The sequence below is a fragment of the Phyllobates terribilis genome, unplaced genomic scaffold, assembly GCF_046119375.1.
Source record: "Phyllobates terribilis strain yellow unplaced genomic scaffold, ASM4611937v1 Scaffold_2__4_contigs__length_985480577, whole genome shotgun sequence".
Taxonomy (NCBI): domain Eukaryota; kingdom Metazoa; phylum Chordata; class Amphibia; order Anura; family Dendrobatidae; genus Phyllobates; species Phyllobates terribilis.
Window position 1 is genome coordinate 59145137 of NW_027362762.1, and position 25804 is coordinate 59170940.

The window sequence follows — 25804 nt, forward strand, 5'->3', positions numbered from 1 at the left end:
CATTACTCTGTGCTTCTCCTCCTATACCTGTCCTCTGCCCTCTACATTACTCTGTGCTCCTCCTCCTAGACCTGTCCTCTGCCCTCTATATTACTCTGTGCTCCTCCTCCTGGACCTGTGCTCTGTCTTCTACATTTCTCTGTGCTACTCCTCCTAGACTTGTGCTCTGCCTTCTACATTACTCTGTGCTCCTCCTCCTAGACTTGTGCTCTGTCTTCTACATTACTCTTTGCTCCTCCTCCTGGACCTGTGCTCTGCCTTCTACATTACTCTGTGCTCCTCCTCCTAGACCTGTCCTCTTCCCTCTACATTACTCTGTGCTCCTCCTCCTAGACCTGTCCTCTGCCCTCTACATTACTCTGTGCTCCTCCTCCTGGACCTGTGCTCTGTTTTCTACATTTCTCTGTGCTACTCCTCCTAGACTTGTGCTCTGCCTTCTACATTACTCTGTGCTCCTCCTCCTAGACCTGTCCTCTACATCTACATTACTCTGTGCTCCTCCTCCTAGACTTGTGCTCTGTCTTCTACATTACTCTTTGCTCCTCCTCCTGGACCTGTGCTCTGCCTTCTACATTACTCTGTGCTCCTCCTCCTAGACCTGTCCTCTTCCCTCTACATTACTCTGTGCTCCTCCTCCTAGACCTGTGCTCTGTCTTCTACATTACTCTGTGCTCCTCCTCCTAGACTTGTGCTCTGCCTTCTACATTACTCTTTGCTCCTCCTCCTGGAACTGTCCTCTACCATCTACATTACTCGTGCTCCTCCTCCTAGACCTGTCCTCTGCCTTCTACATTACTCTGTGCTCCTCCTCCTAGACTTGTTCTCTGCCTTCTACATTACTCAGTGCTCCTCCTCCTGGACCTGTGCTCTGTCTTCTACATTACTCTGTGCTCCTCCTCCTAGACTTGTGCTCTGCCTTCTACATTACTCTTTGCTCCTCCTCCTGGACCTGTCCTCTACCATCTACATTACTCTGTGCTCCTCCTCCTAGACCTGTCCTCTGCCTTCTACATTACTCTGTGCTCCTCCTCCTAGACTTGTGCTCTGCCTTCTACATTACTCTGTGCTCCACCTCCTAGACTTGTGCTCTGCCTTCTACATTACTCTTTGCTCCTCCTTCTGGACCTGTCCGCTACCATCTACATTACTCTGTGCTCCTCCTCTTAGACTTGTGCTCTGCCTTCTACATTACTCTGTGTTCCTCCTCCTAGACCTGTCCTCTGCCCTTTACATTACTCTGTACTCCTTCTAGACCTGTCCTCTGCCCTCTACATTACTCTGTACTCCTTCTAGACCTGTCCTCTGCCTTCTACATTACTCTGTGCTCCCCCTGCTGTACCTGTGCTCTAACTTCTACATTACTTTGTACTCCTTCTAGACCTGTCCTCTGCCTTCTACATTAGTCTGTGCTCCTCCTCCTAGACCTGTGCTCTGCCTTCTACATTACTCTGTGCTCCTCCTCCTGGACCTCTGCTCTGATTTCCTCCTTCTAGCCCTGTCCTCTGTCTTCTACATTACTCTGTGCTCCTCCTCCTAGACCGGTCCTCTGCCCTCTACATTACTCTGTGCTATTCCTCCTAGACCTGTCCTCTGCCTTCTACATTACACTGTGCTCCTCCTCCTAGACCCGTCCTTTGCCCTCTACATTACTCTGTGCTCCTCCTCCTAGACCTGTCCTCTGCCCTCTACATTACTTTGTGCTCTTCCTCCTAGACCTGTCCTCTGCCTTTTACATTACTCTGTGCTCCTCCTCCTAGACCTGTCCTCTGCCTTCTACATTACTCTGTGCTCCTCCTCCCAGACTTGTCCTCTGCCTTATAAATTACTTTGTGCTCTTCCTCCCAGACCTGTCCTCTGCCTTTCACATCACTCTGTGCTCCTCTTCATCCTAGACCTGTCATCTGCCCTCTACATTACTCTGTGCTCCTCCTCCTAGACCTGTCCTCTGCCCTCTACATTACTCTGTGCTCCTCCTCCGAGACCTGTCCTCCGCCTTATACATTACTTTGTGCTCTTCCTCCTAGACCTGTCCTCTGCCTTCTACATTACTCTGTGCTCCTCCTCCTGGACCTGTGCTCTGTCATCTACATTTCTCTGTGCTACTCCTCCTAGACTTGTGCTCTGCCTTCTACATTACTCTGTGGTCCTCCTCCTAGACCTGTCCTCTACCATCTACATTACTCTGTGCTCCTCCTCCTAGACTTGTGCTCTGTCTTCTACATTACTCTGTGCTCCTCCTCTTAGACTTGTGCTCTGCCTTCTACATTACTCTTTGCTCCTCTTCCTGGACCTGTGCTTTGCCTTCTACATTACTCTGTGCTCCTCCTCCTAGACCTGTCCTCTTCCCTCTACATTACTCTGTGCTCCTCCTCCTGGACCTCTGCTCTGCCTTCCTCATTACTCTGTACTCCTCCTTCTAGCCCTGTCCTCTGTCTTCTACATTACTCTGTGCTCCTCCTCCTAGACCGGTCCTCTGCCCTCTACATTACTCTGTGCTCCTCCTCCTAGACCTGTCCTCTGCCGTCTACATTACTCTGTACTCCTTCTAGACCTGTCCTCTGCCTTCTACATTACTCTGTGTTCCCCCTCCTGGACCTGTGCTCTAACTTCTACATTACTTTGTACTCCTTCTAGACCTGTCCTCTGCCTTCTACATGACTCTGTGCTCCTCCTCCTAGACCTCTGTTCTGCCTTCTACATTACTCTGTGCTCCTCCTCCTGGACCTCTGCTCTGCCTTCCTCATTACTCTGTACTCCTCCTTCTAGCCCTGTCCTCTGTCTTCTACATTACTCTGTGCTCCTCCTCCTAGACCTGTCCTCTGCCCTCTACATTACTCTGTGCTCTTCCTCCTAGACCTGTCCTCTGCCTTCTACATTACTCTGTGCTCCTCCTCCTAGACCTGTCCTCTGACCTCTACATTACTATGTGCTCCTCCTCCTAGACCTGTCCTCCGCCCTCTACATTACTCTGTGCTCCTCCTCCTAGACCTGTCCTCTGACTTATACATTACTTTGTGCTCATCCTCCTAGACCTGTCCTCTGCCTGCTCCATTACTCTGTGCTCCTCCTCCTAGACCTGTCCTCTGCCCTCTACATTACTCTGTGCTCCTCCTCCTAGACCTGTCCTCCACCCTCTACATTACTCTGTGCTACTCCTCCTAGACCTGTCCTCTGACTTATACATTACTTTGTGCTCTTCCTCCTAGACCTGTCCTCTGCCTGCTCCATTACTCTGTGCTCCTCCTCCTAGACCTGTCCTCTGCCCTCTACATTACTCTGTGCTCCTCCTCCGAGACCTGTCCTCTACCATCTACATTACTCTGTGCTCCTCCTCCTAGACTTGAGCTCTGTCTTCTACATTACTCTGTGCTCCTCCTCTTAGACTTGTGCTCTGCCTTCTACATTACTCTTTGCTCATCCTCCTGGACCTGTGCTCTGCCTTCTACATTACTCTGTGCTCCTCCTCCTAGACCTGTCCTCTTCCCTCTACACTACTCTGTGCTCCTCCTCCTGGACCTGTGCTCTGTCTTCTACTTTACTCTGTGCTCCTCCTCCTAGACTTGTGCTCTGCCTTCTACATTACTCTTTGCTCCTCCTCCTGGAACTGTCCTCTACCGTCTACATTACTCGTGCTCCTCCTCCTAGACCTGTCCTCTGCCTTTTACATTACTCTGTGCTTCTCCTCCTAGACTTGTTCTCTGCCTTCTACATTACTCTGTGCTCCTCCTCCTAGACTTGTGCTCTGCCTTCTACATTACTCTTTGCTCCTCCTCCTGGAACTGTCCTCTACCGTCTACATTACTCGTGCTCCTCCTCCTAGACCTGTCCTCTGCCCTCTACAATACTCTGTACTCCTTCTATACCTGTCCTCTGCCTTCTACATTACTCTGTGCTCCCCCTGCTGGACCTGTGCTCTAACTTCTACATTACTTTGTACTCCTTCTAGACCTGTCCTCTGCCTTCTACATTACTCTGTGCTCCTCCTCCTAGACCTGTGCTCTGCCTTCTACATTTCTCTGTGCTCCTCCTCCTGGACCTCTGCTCTGCCTTCCTCATTACTCTGTACTCCTCCTTCTAGCCCTGTCCTCTGTCTTCTACATTACTCTGTGCTATTCCTCCTAGACCAGTCTTCTGCCCTCTACATTACTCTGTGCTCCTCCTCCGAGACCCGTCCTTTGCCCTCTACATTACTCTGTGCTCCTGCTCCTAGACCTGTCCTCTGCCCTCTACATTACTCTGTGCTCCTCCTCCTAAACCTGTCCTCTGCCTTCTACATTACTCTGTGCTCATCCTCCTAGACCTGTCTTCTGCCTTGTACATTACTCTGTGCTCCTCCTCCTAGACCTGTCCTCTGCCCTCGGCATTACTCTGTGCTCTTCCTCCTAGACCTGTCCTCTGCCTTCTACATTACTCTGTGCTCCTCCTCCCAGACCTGTCCTCTGCCCTCTACATTACTCTGTGCTCCTCCTCCCAGACCTGTCCTCTGCCTTATACATTACTTTGTGCTCTTCCTCCTAGACCTGTCCTCTGCCTTCTACATTACTCTGTGCTCCTCCTCCTAGACCTGTCCTCTGCCCTCTACATTACTCTGTGCTCCTCCTCCTAGACCTGTCCTTTGCCCTCTACATTACTCTGTGCTCCTCCTCCTAGACCTGTCCTCTGCCCTCTACATTACTCTGTGCTCTTCCTCCTAGACCTGTCCTCTGCCTTCTACATTACTCTGTGCTCCTCCTCCCAGACCTGTCCTCTGCCCTCTACATTACTCTGTGCTCCTCCTCCCAGACCTGTCCTCTGCCTTATACATTACTTTGTGCTCTTCCTCCTAGACCTGTCCTCTGCCTTCTACATTACTCTGTGCTCCTCCTCCTAGACCTGTCCTCTGCCTTCTACAATACTCTGTGCTCCTCCTCCTAGACCTGTCCTCTGCCCTCTACATTACTCTGTGCTCCTCCTCCTGGACCTGTCCTCTACCATCTACATTACTCTGTGCTCCTCCTCCTAGACCTGTCCTCTGCCTTCTACATTACTCTGTGCTGCTTCTCCTAGACTTGTGCTCTGCCTTCTACATTACTTTGTGCTCCACCTCCTAGACTTGTGCTCTGCCTTCTACATTACTCTTTGCTCCTCCTTCTGGACCTGTCCTCTACCATCTACATTACTCTGTGCTCCTCCTCTTAGAATTGTGCTCTGCCTTCTACATTACTCTGTGTTCCTCCTCCTAGACCTGTTCTCTGCCCTTTTCATTACTCTGTACTCCTTCTAGACCTGTCCTCTGCCTTCTACATTACTCTGTGCTCCCCCTGCTGGACCTGTGCTCTAACTTCTACATTACTTTGTACTCCTTCTAGACCTGTCCTCTGCCTTCTATATTACTCTGTGCTCCTCCTCCTAGACCTGTGCTCTGCCTTCCACAATACTCTGTGCTCCTCCTCCTGGACCTCTGCTCTGCCTTCTACATTACTCTGTGCTCCTCCTCCTAGACCGGTCCTCTGCCCTCTACATTACTCTGTGCTATTCCTCCTAGACCTGTCCTCTGCCTTCTACATTACTCTGTGCTCCTCCTCCTAGACCCGTCCTTTGCCCTCTACATTACTCTGTGCTCCTCCTCCTAGACCTGTCCTCTGCCCTCTACATTACTCTGTGCTCCTCCTCCTAAACCTGTCCTCTGCCTTCTACATTACTCTGTGCTCCTCCTCCTAGACCTGTCCTCTGCCCGCTACATTACTCTGTGCTCCTCCTCCTAGACCTGTCCTCTGCCTTATACATTACTTTGTGCTCTTCCTCCTAGACCTGTCCTCTGCCTTCTACATTACTCTGTGCTCCTCCTCCTAGACCTGTCTTCTGCCTTCTACATTACTCTGTGCTCCTCCTCCTAGACCTGTCCTCTGCCCTCGGAATTACTCTGTGCTCTTCCTCCTAGACCTGTCCTCTGTCCTCTACATTACTCTGTGCTCCTCCTCCTAGACCTGTCCTCTGACCTCTACATTACTCTGTGCTCCTCCTCCCAGACCTGTAATCTGCCTTATATATTACTTTGTGCTCTTCCTCCTAGACCTGTCCTCTGCCTTCTACATTACTCTGTGCTCCTCCTCCTAGAACTGTCCTCTACCCTCTTCATTACTGTGTGCTCATCCTCCTAGACCTGTCCTCCGCCTTCTACATTACTCTGTGCTCATCCTCCTAGACCTGTCCTCTGCCCTCTACATTACTCTGTGCTCCTCCTCCTAGACCTGTCCTCTGCCCTCTACATTACTCTGTGCTCCTCCTCCTAGACCTGTCCTCTGCCCTCTACATTACTCTGTGCTCCTCCTCCTAGACCTGTCCTCTGCCCTCTACATTACTCTGTGCTCCTCCTCCTGGACCTGTGCTCTGTCTTCTACATTTCTCTGTGCTCCTCTTCCTAGACTTGTGCTCTGCCTTCTACATTACTCTGTGCTCCTCCTCTTAGATTTGTGCTCTGCCTTCTACATTACTCTTTGCTCCTCCTCCTGGACCTGTTGTGCTCTGCCTTCTACATTACTCTGTGCTCCTCCTCCTAGACCTGTCCTCTTCCCTCTACATTACTCTGTGCTCCTCCTCCTGGACCTCTGCTCTGCCTTCCTCATTACTCTGTACTCCTCCTCCTAGACCTGTCCTCTGCCTGCTCCATTACTCTGTGCTCCTCCTCCTAGACCTGTCCTCTGCCCTCTACATTACTCTGTGCTCCTCCTCCGAGACCTGTCCTCTGCCTTATACATTACTTTGTGCTCTTCCTCCTAGACCTGTCCTCTGCTTTCTACATTACTCTGTGCTCCTCCTCCTAGACCTGTCCTCTGCCCTCTACATTACTCTGTACTCTTTCTAGACCTGTCCTCTGCCTTCTACATTACTCTGTGTTCCCCCTCCTGGACCTGTGCTCTAACTTCTACATTACTTTGTACTCCTTCTAGACCTGTCCTCGGCCTTCTACATGACTCTGTGCTCCTCCTCCTAGACCTCTGCTCTGCCTTCTACATTACTCTGTGCTCCTCCTCCTGGACCTCTGCTCTGCCTTCCTCATTACTCTGTACTCCTCTTTCTAGTCCTGTCCTCTGTCTTCTACATTACTCTGTGCTCCTCCTCCTAGACCTGTCCTCTGCCCTCTACATTACTCTCTGCTCTTCCTCCTAGACCTGTCCTCTGCCTTCTACATTACTCTGTGCTCCTCCTCCTAGACCTGTCCTCCGCCCTCTACATTACTCTGTGCTCCTCCTCCTAGACATGTCCTCTGACTTATACACTACTTTGTGCTCATCCTCCTAGACCTGTCCTCTGCCTGCTCCATTACTCTGTGCTCCTCCTCCTAGACCTGTCCTCTGCCCTCTACATTACTCTGTGCTCCTCCTCCGAGACCTGTCCTCTGCCTTATACATTACTTTGTGCTCTTCCTCCTAGACCTGTCCTCTGCTTTCTACATTACTCTGTGCTCCTCCTCCTAGACCTGTCCTCTGCCCTCTACATTACTCTGTACTCTTTCTAGACCTGTCCTCTGCCTTCTACATGACTCTGTGCTCCTCCTCCTAGACCTGTGCTCTGCCTTCTACATTACTCTGTGCTCCTCCTCCTGGACCTGTGCTCTGCCTTCCTCATTACTCTGTACTCCTCCTTCTAGCCCTGTCCTCTGTCTTCTACATTACTCTGTGCTCCTCCTCCTAGACCTGTCCTCTGCCCTCTACATTACTCTGTGCTCTTCCTCCTAGACCTGTCCTCTGCCTTCTACATTACTCTGTGCCCCTCCTCCTAGACCTGTCCTCTGCCCTCTACATTACTCTGTGCTCCTCCTCCTAGACCTGTCCTCTGCCCTCTACATTACTCTGTGCTCCTCCTCCTAGAGCTGTCCTCCGCCCTGTACATTACTCTGTGCTCCTCCTCCTAGACCTGTCCTCTGACTTATACATTACTTTGTGCTCTTCCTCCTAGACCTGTCCTCTGCCTGCTCCATTACTCTGTGCTCCTCCTCCTAGACCTGTCCTCTGCCCTCTACATTACTCTGTGCTGCTCCTCCGAGACCTGTCCTCTGCCTTATACATTACTTTGTGCTCTTCCTCCTAGACCTGTCCTCTGCCTTCTACATTACTCTGTGCTCCTCCTCCTAGACCTGTCCTCTGCCCTCTACATTACTCTGTGCTCATCCTCCTAGACCTGTCATCTGCCTGCTACATTACTCTGTGCTCCTCCTCCTAGACCTGTCCTCTGCCCTCTACATTACTCTGTGCTCTTCCTCCTGGACCTGTGCTCTGTCTTCTACATTTCTCTGTGCTACTCCTCCAAGACTTGTGCTCTGCCTTCTACATTACTCTGTGCTCCTCCTCCTAGACCTGTCCTCTACCATCTACATTACTCTGTGCTCCTCCTCCTAGACTTGTGCTCTGTCTTCTACATTACTCTGTGCTCCTCCTCTTAGACTTGTGCTCTGCCTTCTACATTACTCTTTGCTCCTCCTCCTGGACCTGTGCTCTGCCTTCTACATTACTCTGTGCTCCTCCTCCTAGACCTGTCCTCTTCCCTCTACATTACTCTGTGCTCCTCCTCCTGGACCTGTGCTCTGTCTTCTACATTACTCTTTGCTCCTCCTCCTGGAACTGTCCTCTACCATCTACAATACTCGTGCTCCTCCTCCTAGACCTGTCCTCTGCCTTCTACATTACTCTGTGCTCCTCCTCCTAGACTTGTTCTCTGCCTTCTACATTACTCAGTGCTCCTCCTCCTGGACCTGTGCTCTGTCTTCTACATTACTCTGTGCTCCTCCTCCTAGACTTGTGCTCTGCCTTCTACATTACTCTTTGCTCCTCCTCCTGGACCTGTCCTCTACCATCTACATTACTCTGTGCTCCTCCTCCTAGACCTGTCCTCTGCCTTCTACATTACTCTGTGCTCCTCCTCCTAGACTTGTGCTCTGCCTTCTACTTTACTCTGTGCTCCACCTCCTAGACTTGTGCTCTGCCTTCTACATTACTCTTTGCTCCTCCTTCTGGACCTGTCCTCTACCATCTACATTACTCTGTGCTCCTCCTCTTAGACTTGTGCTCTGCCTTCTACATTACTCTGTGTTCCTCCTCCTAGACCAATCCTCTGCCCTTTACATTACTCTGTACTCCTTCTACACCTGTCCTCTGCCCTCTACATTACTCTGTACTCCTTCTAGACCTGTCCTCTGCCTTCTACATTACTCTGTGCTCCCCCTGCTGGACCTGTGCTCTAACTTCTACATTACTTTGTACTCCTTCTAGACCTGTCCTCTGCCTTCTACATTACTCTGTTCTCCTCCTCCTAGACCTCTGCTCTGCCTTCCTCATTACTCTGTACTCCTCCTTCTAGCCCTGTCCTCTGTCTTCTACATTACTCTGTGCTCCTCCTCCTAGACCTGTCCTCTGCCTTCTACATTACTCTGTGCTCCTCCTCCTAGACCCGTCCTTTGCCCTCTACATTACTCTGTGCTCCTCCTCCTAGACCTGTCCTCTGCCCTCTACATTACTCTGTGCTCCTCCTCCTAAACCTGTCCTCTGCCTTCTACATTACTCTGTGCTCATCCTCCTAGACCTGTCTTCTGCCTTCTACATTACTCTGTGCTCCTCCTCCTAGACCTGTCCTCTGCCCTCGGCATTACTCTGTGCTCTTCCTCCTAGACCTGTCCTCTGCCTTCTACATTACTCTGTGCTCCTCCTCCCAGACCTGTCCTCTGCCCTCTACATTACTCTGTGCTCCTCCTCCCAGACCTGTCCTCTGCCTTATCCATTACTTTGTGCTCTTCCTCCTAGGCCTGTCCTCTGCCTTCTACATTACTCTGTGCTCCTCCTCCTAGACCTGTCCTCTGCCTTCTACATTACTCTGTGCTCCTCCTCCTAGACCTGTCCTCTGCCCTCTACATTACTCTGTGCTCCTCCTCCTAGACCTGTCCTCTGCCCTCTACATTACTCTGTGCTCTTCCTCCTAGACCTGTCCTCTGCCTTCTACATTACTCTGTGCTCCTCCTCCTAGACCTGTCCTCCGCCCTCTACATTACTCTGTGCTCCTCCTCCTAGACCTGTCCTCTGCCCTCTACATTACTCTGTGCTCCTCCTCCTAGACCTGTCCTCTGCCCTCTACATTACTCTGTGCTCCTCCTCCTAGACCTGTCCTCTGCCCTCTACATGACTCTGTGCTCCTCCTCCCAGACCTGTACTCTGCCTTATACATTACTTTGTGCTCTTCCTCCTAGACCTGTCCTCTGCCTTCTACATTACTCTGTGCTCCTCCTCCTAGACCTGTCCTCTGCCCTCTTCATTACTCTGTGCTCATCCTCCTAGACCTGTCCTCTGCCTTCTACATTACTCTGTGCTCATTCTCCTAGACCTGTCCTCTGCCCTCTACATTACTCTGTGCTCCTCCTCCTAGACCTGTCCTCTGCCCTCTACATTACTCTGTGCTCCTCCTCCTAGACCTGTCCTCTGCCCTCTACATTACTCTGTGCTCCTCCTCCCAGACCTGTCCTCTGCCTTATACATTACTTTGTGCTCTTCCTCCTAGACCTGTCCTCTGCCTTCTACATTACTCTGTGCTCCTCCTCCTCCTAGACCTGTCATCTGCCCTCAACATTACTCTGTGCTCCTCCTCCTAGACCTGTCCTCTGCCCTCTACATTACTCTGTGCTCCTCCTCCCAGACCTGTCCTCTGCCTTATACATTACTCTGTGCTCTTCCTCCTAGACCTGTCCTCTGCCTTCTACATTACTCTGTGCTCATCCTCCTAGACCTGTCCTCTGCCTTCTACATTACTCTGTGCTCCTCCTCCTAGACCTGTCCTCTGCCCTCTACATTACTCTGTGCTCCTCCTCCTAGACCTGTCCTCTGCCCTCTACATTACTCTGTGCTCCTCCTCCCAGACCTGTACTCTGCCTTATACATTACTTTGTGCTCTTCCTCCTAGACCTGTCCTCTGCCTTCTAGATTACTCTGTGCTCCTCCTCCTAGACCTGTCCTCTGCCTGCTACATTATTCTGTGCTCCTCCTCCTAGACTTGTCTTCTGCCCTCTACATTACTCTGTGCTCCTCGTCCTAGACCTGTCCTCTGCCCTCTACATTATTCTGTGCTCCTCCTCCTAGACCTGTCCTCTGCCCTTTACATTACTCTGTGCTCCTCCTCCTAGACCTGTTCTCTGCCCTCTACATTACTCTGTGCTCCTCCTCCTAGACCTGTCCTCTGCCTTCTACATTACTCTGTGCTCCTCGTCCTAGACCTGTCCTCTGCCTTCTACATTACTCTGTGCTCCTCCTCCTAGACCTGTCCTCCGCCCTCTACATTACTCTGTGCTCCTCCTCCTAGACCTGTTCTCTGCCCTCTACATTACTCTGTGCTCCTCCTCCTAGACCTGTCCTCTGCCCTCTACATTACTCTGTGCTCTTCCTCCTAGACATGTCCTCTGCCTTCTACATTACTCTGTGCTCCTCCTCCTAGACCTGTCCTCCGCCCTCTACATTACTCTGTGCTCCTCCTCCTAGACCTGTCCTCTGCCCTCTACATTACTCTGTGCTCCTCCTCCTAGACCTGTCCTCTGCCCTCTACATTACTCTGTGCTCTTCCTAATAGACCTGTCCTCTGCCCTCTACATTACTCTGTGCTCCTCCTCCTAGACCTGTCCTCTGCCCTTTACATTACTCTGTGCTCCTCCTCCTAGACCTGTTCTCTGCCCTCTACATTACTCTGTGCTCCTCCTCCTAGACCTGTCCTCTGCCCGCTACATTACTCTGTGCTCTTCCTCCTAGACCTGTCCTCTGCCTTCTACAATACTCTGTGCTCCTCTTCCTTTTAGACCTGTCATCTGCCCTCTACATTACTCTGTGCTCCTCCTCCTAGACCTGTCCTCTGCCCTTTACATTGCTCTGTGCTCCTCCTCCTAGACCTGTTCTCTGCCCTCTACATTACTCTGTGCTCCTCCTCCTAGACCTGTCCTCTGCCCGTTACATTACTCTGTGCTCTTCCTCCTAGACCTGTCCTCTGCCTTCTACATTACTCTGTGCTCCTCTTCCTTTTAGACCTGTCATCTGCCCTCTACATTACTCTGTGCTCCTCCTCCTAGACCTGTCCTCTGCCCTCTACATTATTCTGTGCTCTTCCTCCTAGACCTGTCCTCTGCCCTCTACATTACTCTGTGCTCTTCCTCCTAGACCTGTCCTCTGCCCTCTACATTACTCTGTGCTCCTCCTCCCAGACCTGTCCTCTGCCTTATACATTACTCTGTGTTCCTCCTCCTGGACCTGTGCTCTGTCTTATACATTACTTTGTGCTCTTCCTCCTAGACCTGTCCTCTGCCTTCTCCATTACTCTGTGCTCCTCTTCCTTTTAGACCTGGGCGCCCTGTTGCCCAAAAAAACTCCAACTATTATTAAAGGCCCCTGATAGGTTAGAGACCATGACAAATTTTACATTGGGGCCCAGAAGCTTCACTTTACCCTCCTGCCCCTAATAAGCAAATATGGAGCAGAAGAGGGCAATAAAGGGATTGTCATTCGATCCAAGTTCCCAAAAGTCTGGAGTAACCCTCCACAGCATATAAGCAGCAGTGTTAGCATAATATATCATAGAATCATAGGCACGTTAAAGGGAACTTGTCAGCAGGTAATTTGAGAGCAGCATGATGTAGGGGCAGAAACCCCGATTCCAGTGATGTGTCACTTACTGGGTTGTGTTTTGCTGTTTCAATGAAATCAATGTTTTATCAGCAGGAGATTATCACTACAGGACTAGGTGTCTCGTGCCTCCTAGTCAAATGCTCTTCGTAACCCCGCCCCCACCTCTGATTGGTATCTGTGCATTGACAAAAAGCAGCCAATCAGTGGTGTGGGTGAGGTTACACAGAGCTCAGCATTGCGAGCTCTGCTAGATCTGCAGCAGAGAAAACTGGGATTATATGTAAATGACAGCAAGCAGCCCAGTAAGTGACACATCACTGGAATAAGGGTCTCAGTCCCTACATCATGCAGCTTTCAGATTACATAGCAAAAACCTGCAGAAAAAGTCATTTTAAAGGGTTATTCCCATTTTTACAGATGGATACTATCAGTTAGTGCTGGTAAAAACAATCACTTTTGCAATTTACTGCTTATTAAAATGTACACCCGTTTGAATTTTCCGTACACATGTCCAGTGGGAAAATCTGCAGTAAATACGCCCCACGTGCATTACCAAGATTTCATGTACACAAATTAAATATTACATTCATATGTATAATACAGTTATAAGATAGAAAATGTCAACGTAGTTAAAATCCTTTAACCCGGTATTATGTTGAGCAAATTATCAAACTTTCTGGATTAACGGTCAGCAAAAAAAATATACATAGATCTCACTTCCCAGCAATTAAAGTAACATGTCAATTTCTAAACTAAATAAATTACTTTATTACGTGCATTCTCCACTTACTTGTTGGTCACGGCCTTCATGAATTCATTAATCAACTCGTCGTATTCTTTCCCACGAACCCGTTTATGTTTCAGTCCAATATATAAGGGGTCATTAAGGAGGGTCTGGAAAAAAAATCATGAATTAAAAAAAACATACTCTCCCATTGTCAGAGCCAGAACTGCAGCATCCATCTACAACTAAAGGTGAAGCCTGGATGGAAAAGATTTTATATAAGTCACTATCTCTGCATTATAGTTACCTGCTCCGCACTAGTTCAGTGAGTACACCTCCTGCACCAGAGCCACAGACTACTTACTGCTGGTTCAACACATTACATTGCAACCGAGTATATATCACTTTGCACCCCATCTTGACTGAAAAAAAATGTAGAAATTTTTGCAAATTTATTAAAATAGAAAAACTGAAATATCACATGGTCATAAGTATTCAGACCCTTTGCTCAGACACTTATATTTAAGTCACATGCTGTCCATTTCCTTGTGATCCTCCTTGAGATGGTTCTACTCCTTCATTGGAGTCCAGCTGTGTTTAATTAAACTGATAGGACTTGATTTGGAAAGGCACACACCTGTCTATATAAGACCTCACAGCTCACAGTGCATGTCAGAGCAAATGAGAACCATGAGCTCAAAGGAACTGCCCAAGGAGCTCAGAGACAGAATTGTGGCAAGGCACAGATCTGGCCAAGGTTATAAAAGAATTTCTGCATTACTCAAGGTTCCTAAGAGCACAGTGGCCTACATAATCCTTTAAATGGAAGCAGTTTGGGACCACCAGAAGTCTTCCTAGACCTGGCCGTCCAGCCAAACTGAGCAATAGTGGGAGAAGAGCCTTGGTGAGAGAGGTAAAGAAGAGCCCCAAGATCACTGTGGCTGAGCTCCAGAGATGCAGTAGGGAGATAGGAGAAAGTTCCAAAGTCAACTATCACTGCAGCCCTCCACCAGTTGGGCCTTTATGGCAGAGTGGCAGAGTGAAAGCCTCTCCTCAGTGCAAGACATATGTAAGCCCGCATAGAGTTTGCTCAAAAACACATGAAGGACTCCCAGACTATAAGAAATAAGACTCTCTGGTCTGATGAGACGAAGATAGAACTTTTTGGTGATAATTCTAAGCGGTATGTGTGGAGAAAACCAGGCACTGCTCATCACCTGTCCAATACAATCCCAACAGTGAAACATGGTGGAGGCAGCATCATGCTATGGGGGTGTTTTTCAGGTGCAGGGACAGGACGACTGGTTGCAATTGAAGGAAACATGAATGTGGCCAGGTACAGAGATATCCTAGATGAAAACCTCTTCCAGAGTGCTCTGGACCTCAGACTTGGCCGAAGGTTCACCTTCCAACAAGACAATGACCCTAAGCACACAGTTAAAATAACAAAGGAGTGGCTTCAGAACAACTCTGTGACCATTCTTGACTGGCCCAGCCAGAGCCCTGACCTAAACCCAATTGAGCATCTCTGGAGAGACCTGAAAATGGCTGTCCACCAACGTTCACCATCTAACCTGACGGAACTGGAGAAGATCTGCAAGGAAGAATGGTAGAGGATCCCCAAATCCAGTGTAGCATCGGCGTCTCTGCCCCCTGCCAGGCAGAGACGCCGTTCCCCCTACCGCCGCGGTCCTGCTCCGGCGTCTTCCGGTCTCCCTGCTGCTGGTGTACGCAGCTTCCCCGGCACTGTGCTCCCTCCCTCTTAAAGGGGCCGCGCACGCTGTCCTAAAAAGTCCCCGACCAATGGCCGGAGGACTTTCTCTATAAAAGGCACCTCCTCCAATATGGAGGTGCCCGTGCAAGATTGTTGCTCTGTTATACTTACTTTTCTTCAGCCCTCAGGTCCTCTGCAAGTCAGTCCTGTCCGCCAGTCTGTTCTTCAGTCCAGTCTGCCAGTCTGACTACTTTCCAGCCCGACAGTCTGCCTACAGTCCAGTCCGCCAGTCTCTCTATGGGCTCTGCCCGCCTGCTTACTTGGAAGCACCTGCCTGTTACCAGCTGTGCCCGCTTACCTGCAAGCACCTGCCTCTACCTGCTGTGCCCGCTTACCTGGAAGCACCTGCCAGTTACCTTTTTTCCCTGCCAGCTTGCCTACCCGGAGCATCTGTCTGGCTATCAGCAGAATCAGCCTGCCTGACTACCTGGACCACCCGTCAGCCCGCCTGCCGCGCTCTTCCGCTGTACCAGTCGGTTCCTGCCTTCTGACCCGTGGGAGTCACCTGCTCTCATACAAGGTCGGTCCCAGAGTGGCACCTGGTCCCTCCCTGGTTCACGGAGTCAAATGAGCCGCCGTGCGACCCTGGTCAGGCCGAGTAGATACTTAGTCATGCCCCTCTGGTCCCTCCTTGCACCGTAGCACAGAGGTTCCATCACCCGGATCCGTAACATCCAGGTGTGAAAAACTTGTTGCACCGTTCCCAAGAAGACTCATGGCTGTACTAGCTCAAAAGGGTGCTTCTACTCAATACTGAGCAAAGGGTCTGAATACTTATGACCATGTGATATTTCAGTTTTTCTTTTTTAATAAATTTGCAAAAATTTCTACATTTCTGGTTTTTTTTCAGTCAAGATGTTGTGCAGAGTGTACTTTAATGAGAAAAAAATGAACTTTTTAGAATTTACCAAATGGCTGCAATGAAACAAAGATTGAAAAATTTAAAGGAGTCTGAATACTTTCCGTACCCACTGTAACTACTATATTACTGCTCCCTATGTACAAGAATATAACTACTATAATACTGCCTCTATGTACAAGAATATAACTACTATAATACTGCCCCCTATGTACAAGAATATAACTACTATAATACTGCCCCCTATGTACAAGAATATAACTACTATAATACTGCCCCCTATGTACAAGAATATAACTACTATAATACTGCTCATATGTACAAGAATATAATTACTATAATACTGTACCTATGTACAAGAATATAACTACTATAATACTGCCCCTATGTACAAGAATATAACTACTATAATACTGCCCCAATGTACAAGAATATAACTACTATAATACTGCCCCAATGTACAAGAATATAACTACTATAATACTGCCCCCTATGTACAAGAATATAACTACTATAATACTGCCCCTATGTACAAGAATATATCAACTATAATACTGCCCCTATGTACAAGAATATAACTACTATAATACTGCTCCTATGTACAAGAATATAACTACTATAATACTGCCCCTATGTACAAGAATATATCGACTATAATACTGCCCCTATGTACAAGGATATAACTACTATAATACTGTCCCCATGTACAAGAATATAACTACTATAATACTGCTCCCTATGTACAAGAATATAACTACTATAATACTGTCCCTATGTACAAGAATATAACTACTATAATACTGCCCCCTATGTACAAGAATATAACTACTATAATACTGCCCCTATGTACAAGAATATAACTACTATAATACTGCCCCTATGTACAAGAATATAACTACTATAATACTGCCCCCTATGTACAAGAATATAACTACTATAATACTGCCCCTATGTACAAGAATATTACTACTATAATACTGCCCCCTATGTACAAGAATATAACTACTATAATACTGACCCCTATGTACAAGAATATAACTACTATAATACTGCCCCTATGTACAAGAATATAACTACTATAATACTGACCCCTATGTACAAGAATATAACTACTATAATACTGACCCCTATGTACAAGAATATAACTACTATAATACTGCCCCTATGTACAAGAATATAACTACTATAATACTGCCCCTATGTACAAGAATATAACTACTAATATTCTTGTACATAGGGGCAGTATTATAGCAGTTATATTCTTGTACATAGGGGCAGTATTAAACTGCTATAATACTGGGAAACGGATAAATCCAGCGTCCAGACATTCTTCTTGAAAACTTTATTAAATGCGTTCCATAAAAAAATCACATTCAAGTTAAAATGCCAGGCAGACGCGTTTCGGTTTCTCGACCTTAGTCATTGCACAATGGATGTCTGGACGCTGGATTTTTAAATAGAAGTGTTAATAGTTTATTTTATCAATGAACAAAATGCAAAGTGAAGGAAGAAAAGAGAAATCTAAATCCCATCAACATACGGTGGCCGCTCTTTGCCTTCAAAACAGCATTGATTCTTGTTACAGAGTCCTGATCTCACATCATCCTGTCTGTCTGGGATCACATGAAGAGACAGAGGGATCTGCACAAGCCTCATACACAGAAGATCTGAGGTTGGCTCTCCAAGATGTTTGGAACAATTTCATGCTGAGTTCCTTCATAAACCGTGTACAAGTGACAAGGAGAAGTGATGGAGGCGACGGGCGATCACCAAATACTGGTGGGATTTAGATTTCTCCTTTGTTCATTCACTTTGCATTTTATTAATTGATACAAATAAACTATGAACACTTTTATTTTGGAAAGTACTTTCAGGCATTCTTCCGAAAACTGCCGAAAACTTTTGCACAGTCCTGTAATAACCTCGCTCCACTTCTCTGGCTGATCAGCTGCAGTCTGTTGTTCTTTTTACACAGTAATCTATCTTCCTTCCATACAGATTTGGACTTCCCCAGCTTCTGTGTGATAACGTTAGACATTTCCCAATAATGTCAAAAAGGAGGAATCAGCTCATCTATCCGGGTACACAGTAAAATACTCCAGTAATAGCAACAGTCCAGACGATATCCGGCACTCACTCTCTTTATTGATCCAGTATCCGCTGCGCTCCCAGGCAACATGTTTCAGACCTGCATGGTCCTTTATCAAGCCAAACCAGAACTATGCAGGTCTGGAACATGTTGCCTGGGAGCGCAGCGGATATTTCTTTTCTGCCTTTTTAGTTTTTGTGCTGCTGTGCTCAACCATTTTTTGTGCCTTTTATACTACTGGATCAATAAAGCAATTAGTTTAAGAAGATGTGAGTGCCGGCTATCATTTGGACTGTTGCTATTTCCCAATAATAATTGGTGGGAAGAAGATTAAAGGGTCACACTGAGCACCTAAGTGCCCTCATAAGTTGGGCTGCAGTATCTCCAGAATTGTAGAGGGGTATTTGAGTTTCATTCCCCTGCAGTCACCCCCCCCGTTAACACGCTTCTTTGATAATATCTCACACGCTTCCACACAGGATCTGATTTATCTGATAGAGAACTCCTATTTTCCACATGCCGCGCTCTGTGCAGCTTCTCCTCGTACACGGAGATGATGCATGCTCGGTCCTCACCAGTGACTGCTGTGCACATAGGGACGTGATGTGTTGGGTCCAAGTGATAGCTGTTCTGTGCATCCTGGGGTGAAAAATTCATCTGTATCTGTCATTTCAAAGAGATTCTTCAGATTCTCCTTCCAGTGTAATTAAATATCATTTTTCATTGTGGTGTCTCAGCAATGGGGCGCTGTTAGGGCTTGTTTTTGCTGCAGAAAAAGAGCAGCGTTTTAAAGCACCAGCAAATTAAAGGGAAATTGTCACCAGCATTTTAGTCTCCCAATCGTCGTCCACCGGCTTTGATTGACGGGGATTCTCTCCAGCGCAGTAGCCTCCCAGGCCCACTTTGCTCTGCTCAACTGCCGGCAGATCATAAAACATCACTGCGCAAGCAGGACGCAGTCCGTTTCATCCACATCAATCAAGGTCACTGGACAGTGATTAGGAGCATAGAGGTGTGACACCTCGCCCTCCCTGAGCGGTGGGGTACTCGGAGCCAGGTCAATGTAGATGTTGCGGGGATGCAGTCGTGGCCTCGACCCGTTCCGTGCCCAGGGCTGTCACATTAAAATAATGGGCTTTTGGATGAGTGGTTGTTCGACTACGCCACCTGCGGTTCCTGGTGATGGCCACCAGCGCTGCGACAGTCCTCTGAGGCCAGTGTTCTAGCAGCACAGTTGGTACTACTCCCCACAGGCGGAGTAGGCCTCAGGGCAGTGGGTTGGAGGACTGTGTGGAAGTATGGTGGGTGCAGTGCCGCGCAGGAATAAACAAGCAGAGGCGGTGTATGAAGTCATCTGGGTCTTTACTCACTTTAGATGAACTTTCAGCCGCAAAGCTTCGCTCTACTACACACGGCATACTACGGCCACAGGAAAGGGGGTTCAGCACTTTCCAGGTAGATCAGGAGCACCTGTCGAGACCCCGCTGGTGTGTGTTCCTCTCCTTGGTAGGTTGTTCTCCCACTGAGTCTTCTCCTGACTGTGTGTGGTATGAACGTGGTGTAAGGCCGGGTCCCACTGGGTAAACACAGTTTAAGAGATACAGGTGGCGACTCCGCTCCGTCCGTATCCCCCTGGGATCCACGAAGCCTCCGGGCTTTTCTGACTGAGACGTGAAGTGACAAAGTCAGATATCAGGGGCGGTCACCCCTCTTGCAGCAGGAATCCCTCTGACTAGGCCAGAATGAAGAATACAGGTGGCGACTCCGCTCCGTCCGTATCCCCCTGGGATCCTTTTGCCTGTGGAGCCTATCTCCTCTGCTCCCCTCCTAGGCCTTCTTAGAACAGGACCTTGACCGGGTAGAGACAGTGGTTAACTCTGACCCGCTCCTCGTCTCAAGGCCAGAGTACGAGGAAAGCGAATCTTCAGCCAGCTACAGACTCTTGCTGGACCCTGACAGAAGACCCTCAATCAAACACCTTGAACTTAAGATGGCCGTTGATTATATATCAATCAATAAGTGTTTCCTAAAAGTGTGTCCTCCACCCTCACCCTCTACTAGGTTCCCCCTATCTTTGGAACCCTCAGGGGCCCAACAGAGGAGGCACAGCTGCCACAGGGAGGACGCCCATCGGACAAGACCATCCTCATATAAATACAGCGCGGAAGCAAATAAAATAGTATTTTTAGAGGTCTACAGGGGGAGTCAGGAGATGATAGACATGTTTGTTGAATGCAGATAAAGGTGGTGGCATTTGTTTAGAGACTCAAAATCTGGTGACAGGTTCCCTTTTAATTTGCTGCTGCTGTAAAACGTTGCGCTTTTTCCGAGGAACAGGCGCTGCAGGGAGGATGCCCATCGGACTGGACAATCCTCATTTAAATACAGCGAGGGAGCAATTAAAATTGCAAATTTTGGGTGTGGTATAGAGGGGAAATAAGAAGATGATAGACAAGTTTGTGGAAAGAGCGCAGGAGCAGATAAAAGTGTGGCATTTGTTCAGCGACTGGTGACAGGTTCCCCTTAAAGAAGCACTCCTCCTCCCATCAAAGTTTTTATCCTCTTAATATATTGCAATCATTATATTATACAGCACTATGTACTTACAATTACTCATTTTGCCTTTCTACCCAGTTAAATCTACTTTTTTTCCATTAAGTCTATGACATCACATGATTAAAAACAGACTAGCTGAATCTGTCTAAGGCTAATTTCTTGCATGGTGTTTTTGCTGCGTTTTTTTATGCAAATGTTAAGCTGCGTTTTACAGTATCACCAAAGTCTGTGCGATTTAAGAAATCTCATGCACACGCATTGTTTTCTTTCCTGACTGTTTTGGAAAACTGCTGCGTTTTTGCAAACTGCAGCATGTCACTTCTTTCAGCGTTTCTTTCACCATAAAAAACAATGGGTAAGTGCAAAAATGCAGCAAAAAACACAGGTATCAGGTTTTAGTGAGAAAAGCAGGTACAGCAGTAGGTGAAACCCATTTTTGTGATTTTCCCAAGTTTAAACCATAATGTCTTGGTCTTCTCACGTGAGAATGGCAGTTAGGATTAGTATAGTTTAATTAAATTAGTGATGTGTATAAAGTAAACATTGGCCGACCAAGGTGTGAGATTGAAAAATGCCTGTGGCAGACCAAAGTGTGAAAGCAAACAGTGTCCTACAAACTCAATTCTCTGTAAATGTCTTAGGTAAACTATTTCTGACCAATTCACCTCCCCACCCTGTTACATTTGCAATTGTTCAGGAGGTCAATTTTCCCTGCACAAGTCATGAATCACTTTAAAAGTTTATGGCATTGGAGAGGGGCGGAGAGGCTGGGTCAGAAGTTGAAGAGGGGGATGATAAATGCAGGGACAAGATACTTCCTGTTTCTACATAGAGCTGAGAAAGAGAAGAATTATCAGGGTAGAAAAGCAAAATGAGCAATTGTAAGTACACAGTGCTACATAATATGATGATTGCAATATATATAGAGGATAAAAATGTTGATGTGAGCGCTTCTTTAAATGAGATTTCTGAAATAACATGCACACGCTGCTTATTTTTTCCCTGCAGGTTTCAACCTTCAAAGCTATTTTTTTTTCAAACCTGTAGCATCAATTTTTTCAGCGTCTTTGCAGTGCTTTTCACTTATTCAAATGAATGGGAAAAATTGCATCAGAAAAGCAGAAAAACGTGGCAAAAAACACATATTTCTACACTATCTAACCCTCTGGTTTCTGCAGAAAAAAAAACTGTAGCAAATACTAAAGTTGTGTACATAGCCTTAGGGCATGTACACACATTCAGTATTTGCAACAGTAAAAAAATCTGCTGTAAATACTAAAGTGCTAGCAGGAAAAATGCTGCACAAAATACGCTCGTTTCTGTACGCTGCAGATTTGAAAAAACACAATCGTTGACCATGATCGGTGCAAGAGAGTCCATCACATTGTATGGCGATAATCGAGGCCTCGTCTGACCTTTGAGCAGATCTCATCAGGTCCGGCGTTCATAGGAGATAGTGATTTTTGCTATACATAGCAGGGCTGAAGAATCATAATGGAAGGTCAGTTTTACCATATAGTGAACATGGTAAATAAAAATCCCAAAAAACAATTTTTTTTTTGCAAATTCATCGCACTTGAATTTATTTTTTTGCCCATTTTCCAGTACACTATATGGTAGAATGAATAATGTTGTTCAAAAGTGCAAAAGTAAAATGGGAACAGCTGATCGGTAAAGATGGTGAGTGTTGCACTCCCTCCAATCAGATATTGATGACCTTTCATAAGAATAGACCATCTAAATAAAAGTCCCGGGCAACCTTTTTAAAAGGCTATAGATACTTTTGTAGTTTTTTTTTTTCACTTACATGCATTTGTCACCTAGTGTCTGAAGGATATCTGTGTGCAATGCGATTTTAACATTAGCTTTTACATAGAGTAATTCTGTATGTCATTTAAAGATACATTTCAAAGTAAATATTCTTCAAAACATAGATAGATATATGTGAGTGAGATATATAATCAGTGCTTTGCGTGTGTAGCTTACTGTACATGTATTGAATTAATAAATAAATAAATGGTGGGGTCTCCTGAAATTTTATTAACCAGCAGAGGGAAAGGCGACAGCTGGGGCTGATATTTATAGCCTGGGAAGAGGGTAATACCCATGGAGTTTCCCAGGCTACAAATATCAGCTCACAGCTGTATACTTAGCCTTTACTGGTTATTACAATAGGGGACCCTCCCCAAAAAATGACATGGTGTTCCCCCTAGAATGAAAGAACTTTCTCACACTAGCGCTGATGTCAGTAAGGTGAACAAAGTTCATCGTTTATGAACTCTGCTCACCTTATTCACGTCATCGCGAGGCACTGATGTTGCGCTATCATGCGCAGCTCAGTGTCTCTGCTAGATGCCAGGCTGAACGGTCGCATCATGCAGCCATTCAGCAAGGCATCTAGATGTAGCAGAGCTAGACTCGTCAAGGGACAAATAGATTATCTTCTCATCGGACAAGTGAGTAATATGGTGGTTTATTATTTTTCCTTTTCCTATAATAAATGGGTAAAAGAGATGAGATGGGGGTTATTTCAAATAAAGGTGTCAGTGTCTTTATTTCTATTAAAGGACTTCATTCTGGCTGTGTATTATTTACAATTTAACTATGGGGTTAGTAATGGGGGTGTCTTATAGGTGCCTCTCCATTACTAACCCCTGGGCTTGATGCCAGCTGGCAATACAAAGCTGACATGAACCCCAATACTATTACCTCACTCGCCACCCCACCAGGGCAAGTGAGTGGGAAAAGCAGAGGTGGGTGAGAGCTGATATATTTGGTCTGGGAGGGGGCCAATATCCATGGCCCCTTCCTAGCCTATTAATATCAGCCTGTAGCTGTCTGTCTAGCCTTTGCTGGTTATAAATGATAGGGGGGACCCTACGTCTTTTTTTTGGTGTCCCCCATTTTAATAACCAGTAAAGGCTATGTATACAGCTTGGGGCTGATATTTGTAGCCTGAGAAGCTCCATGAGTATTACCCCCTTCGCAGGCTATAAACATCAGCCCCAGCTGTCCGCTTTTCCTCACCTGGTTATTAAAATTTCGGAGAATCCCACAGCATTTTTTTCGTTAATTTATTGAATTATTAGCTAAATATATGAACATTAAACTACAAACGCAAAGCACTGATTTTATATGTCACGGACATCTTTCTATCTATCTATTTATTCTATATATAGTACAGACCAAAAGTTTGGACACACCTTCTCATTTAAAGATTTTTTCTGTATTTTCATGACTATGAAAATTGTACATTCACACTGAAGGCATCAAAACTATGAATTAACACATGTGGAATTATATACTTAACAAAAAAGTGTGATACAACTGAAAATATGTCTTATATTCTACGTTCTTCAAAGTAGCCACCTTTTGCTTTGATGACTGCTTTGCACACTCTTGGCATTCTCTTGATGAGCTTCAAGAGGTAGTCACCGGAAATGGTTTTCACTTCACAGGTGTGCCCTGCCAGGTTTAGTAAGTGGGATTTCTTGCCTTATAAATGGGGTTGGGACCATCAGTTGTGTTGTGCAGAAGTCTGGTGGATACACAGCTGATAGTCCTACTGAATAGACTGTTAGAATTTGTATTATGGCAAGAAAAAAGCAGCTAAGTAAAGAAAAATGAGTGGCCATCATTAATTTAAGAAATTAAGGTCAGTCAGTCCGAAAAATTGGGCAAACTTTGAAAGTGTCCCCAAGTGCAGTTGCAAAAACCATCAAGCTAAGAAACTGTCTCACATGAGGACCGCCCCAGGAAAGGAAGACCAAGAGTCACCTCTGCTTCTGAGGATAACTTTATCCGACTCACCAGCCTCAGAAATCGCAGGTTAACAGCAGCTCAGATTAGAGACCAGGTCAATGTCACACAGAGTTCTAGCAGCAGACACATCTCTTCAACAACTGTTAAGAGGAGACTTTGTGCAGCAGGCCTTCATGGTAAAATAGCTGCTAGGAAACCACTGCTAAGGACAGGCAACAAGCAGAAGAGACTTGTTTGGGCTAAAGAACACAAGGAATGGACATTAGATCATTGAAAATCTGTGCTTTGGTCTGATGAGTCCAAATTTGAGATCTTTGGTTCCAACCACCGTGTCTTTGTGCGACGCAGAAAAGGTGAACGGATGGACTCTACATGCCTGGTTCCCACCGTGAAGCATGGAGGAGGAGGTGTGATGGTGTGGGGGTGCTTTGCTGGTGACACTGTTGGGGATTTATTAAAAATTGAAGGCATACTGAACCAGCATGGCTACCACAGCATCTTGCAGCGGCATGCTATTCCATCCGGTTTGCGTTTAGTTGGACCATAATTTATTTTTCAACAGGACAATGACCCCAAACACACCTCCAGGCTGTGTAAGGACTATTTGACCAAGAACAAGAGTGATGGGGTGCTACGCCAGATGACCTGGCCTCCACAGTCACCAGACCTAAACCCAATCGAGATGGTTTGGGGTGAGCTGGACCGCAGAGTGAAGGCAAAAGGGCCAACAAGTGCTAAGCATCTCTGGGAACGCCTTCAAGATTGTTGGAAGACCATTTCCGGTGACTACCTCTTGAAGCTCATCAAGAGAATGCCAAGAGTGTGCAAAGCAGTCATCAAAGCAAAAGGTGGCTACTTTGAAGAACCTAGAATATAAGACATATTTTCAGTTGTTTCACACTTTTTTGTTAAATATATAATTCCACATGTGGTAATTCATAGTTTTGATGCCTTCAGTGTGAATGTACAATTTTCATAGTGTGTCCAAACTTTTGGTCTGTACTGTATATATATGTATACATCTATTTTATCTATTCTATTCTGACGGGTCACACTGTGAATTTACCGTACTCGGCTGATGAATTGTCAAGTTTTCTAGGAGATGGGTGCGTAAAAATCGGATGGCACTCGCATGGTCCGTGTGCCGAGCGATTTTTTTCTCTCACCCATTGACTTGCATTGGCGAGTCTCGTCCGATAAAAGCGGCCAAACGCAGCATGCTGTGATTTTTTTTCTTAGCCTGAGCTGAGCAAAAAGTCACAGATGAGCAGGGAATCATTGAATAACATTAGTCAGAGTGCAATTAGATTTTTTATCGGATTGCGCTCGTCCGTTTTTCTCGCAGAGGAGTATGAGCCTTAACATTTATATCTGTCTTTTCTGAGCTTCTCTTAACTGTATTAGGATCACAGAC

The 25804-nt window shown here is 46.7% G+C and overlaps 1 protein-coding gene across 2 annotated transcripts in view; it reads right to left on the minus strand.

Moving 5' to 3' along the window:
• Nucleotides 1-25804, minus strand: part of ME3 (malic enzyme 3) — a 292535-nt gene that overhangs the window by 134652 nt on the left and 132079 nt on the right. For both annotated transcript variants that reach the window (XM_073662033.1, XM_073662034.1), the window contains exon 7: nucleotides 13417-13520. In XM_073662033.1, coding sequence (XP_073518134.1) covers nucleotides 13417-13520 — 104 coding nt within the window. The remainder of the gene's footprint in view (nucleotides 1-13416; nucleotides 13521-25804) is intronic.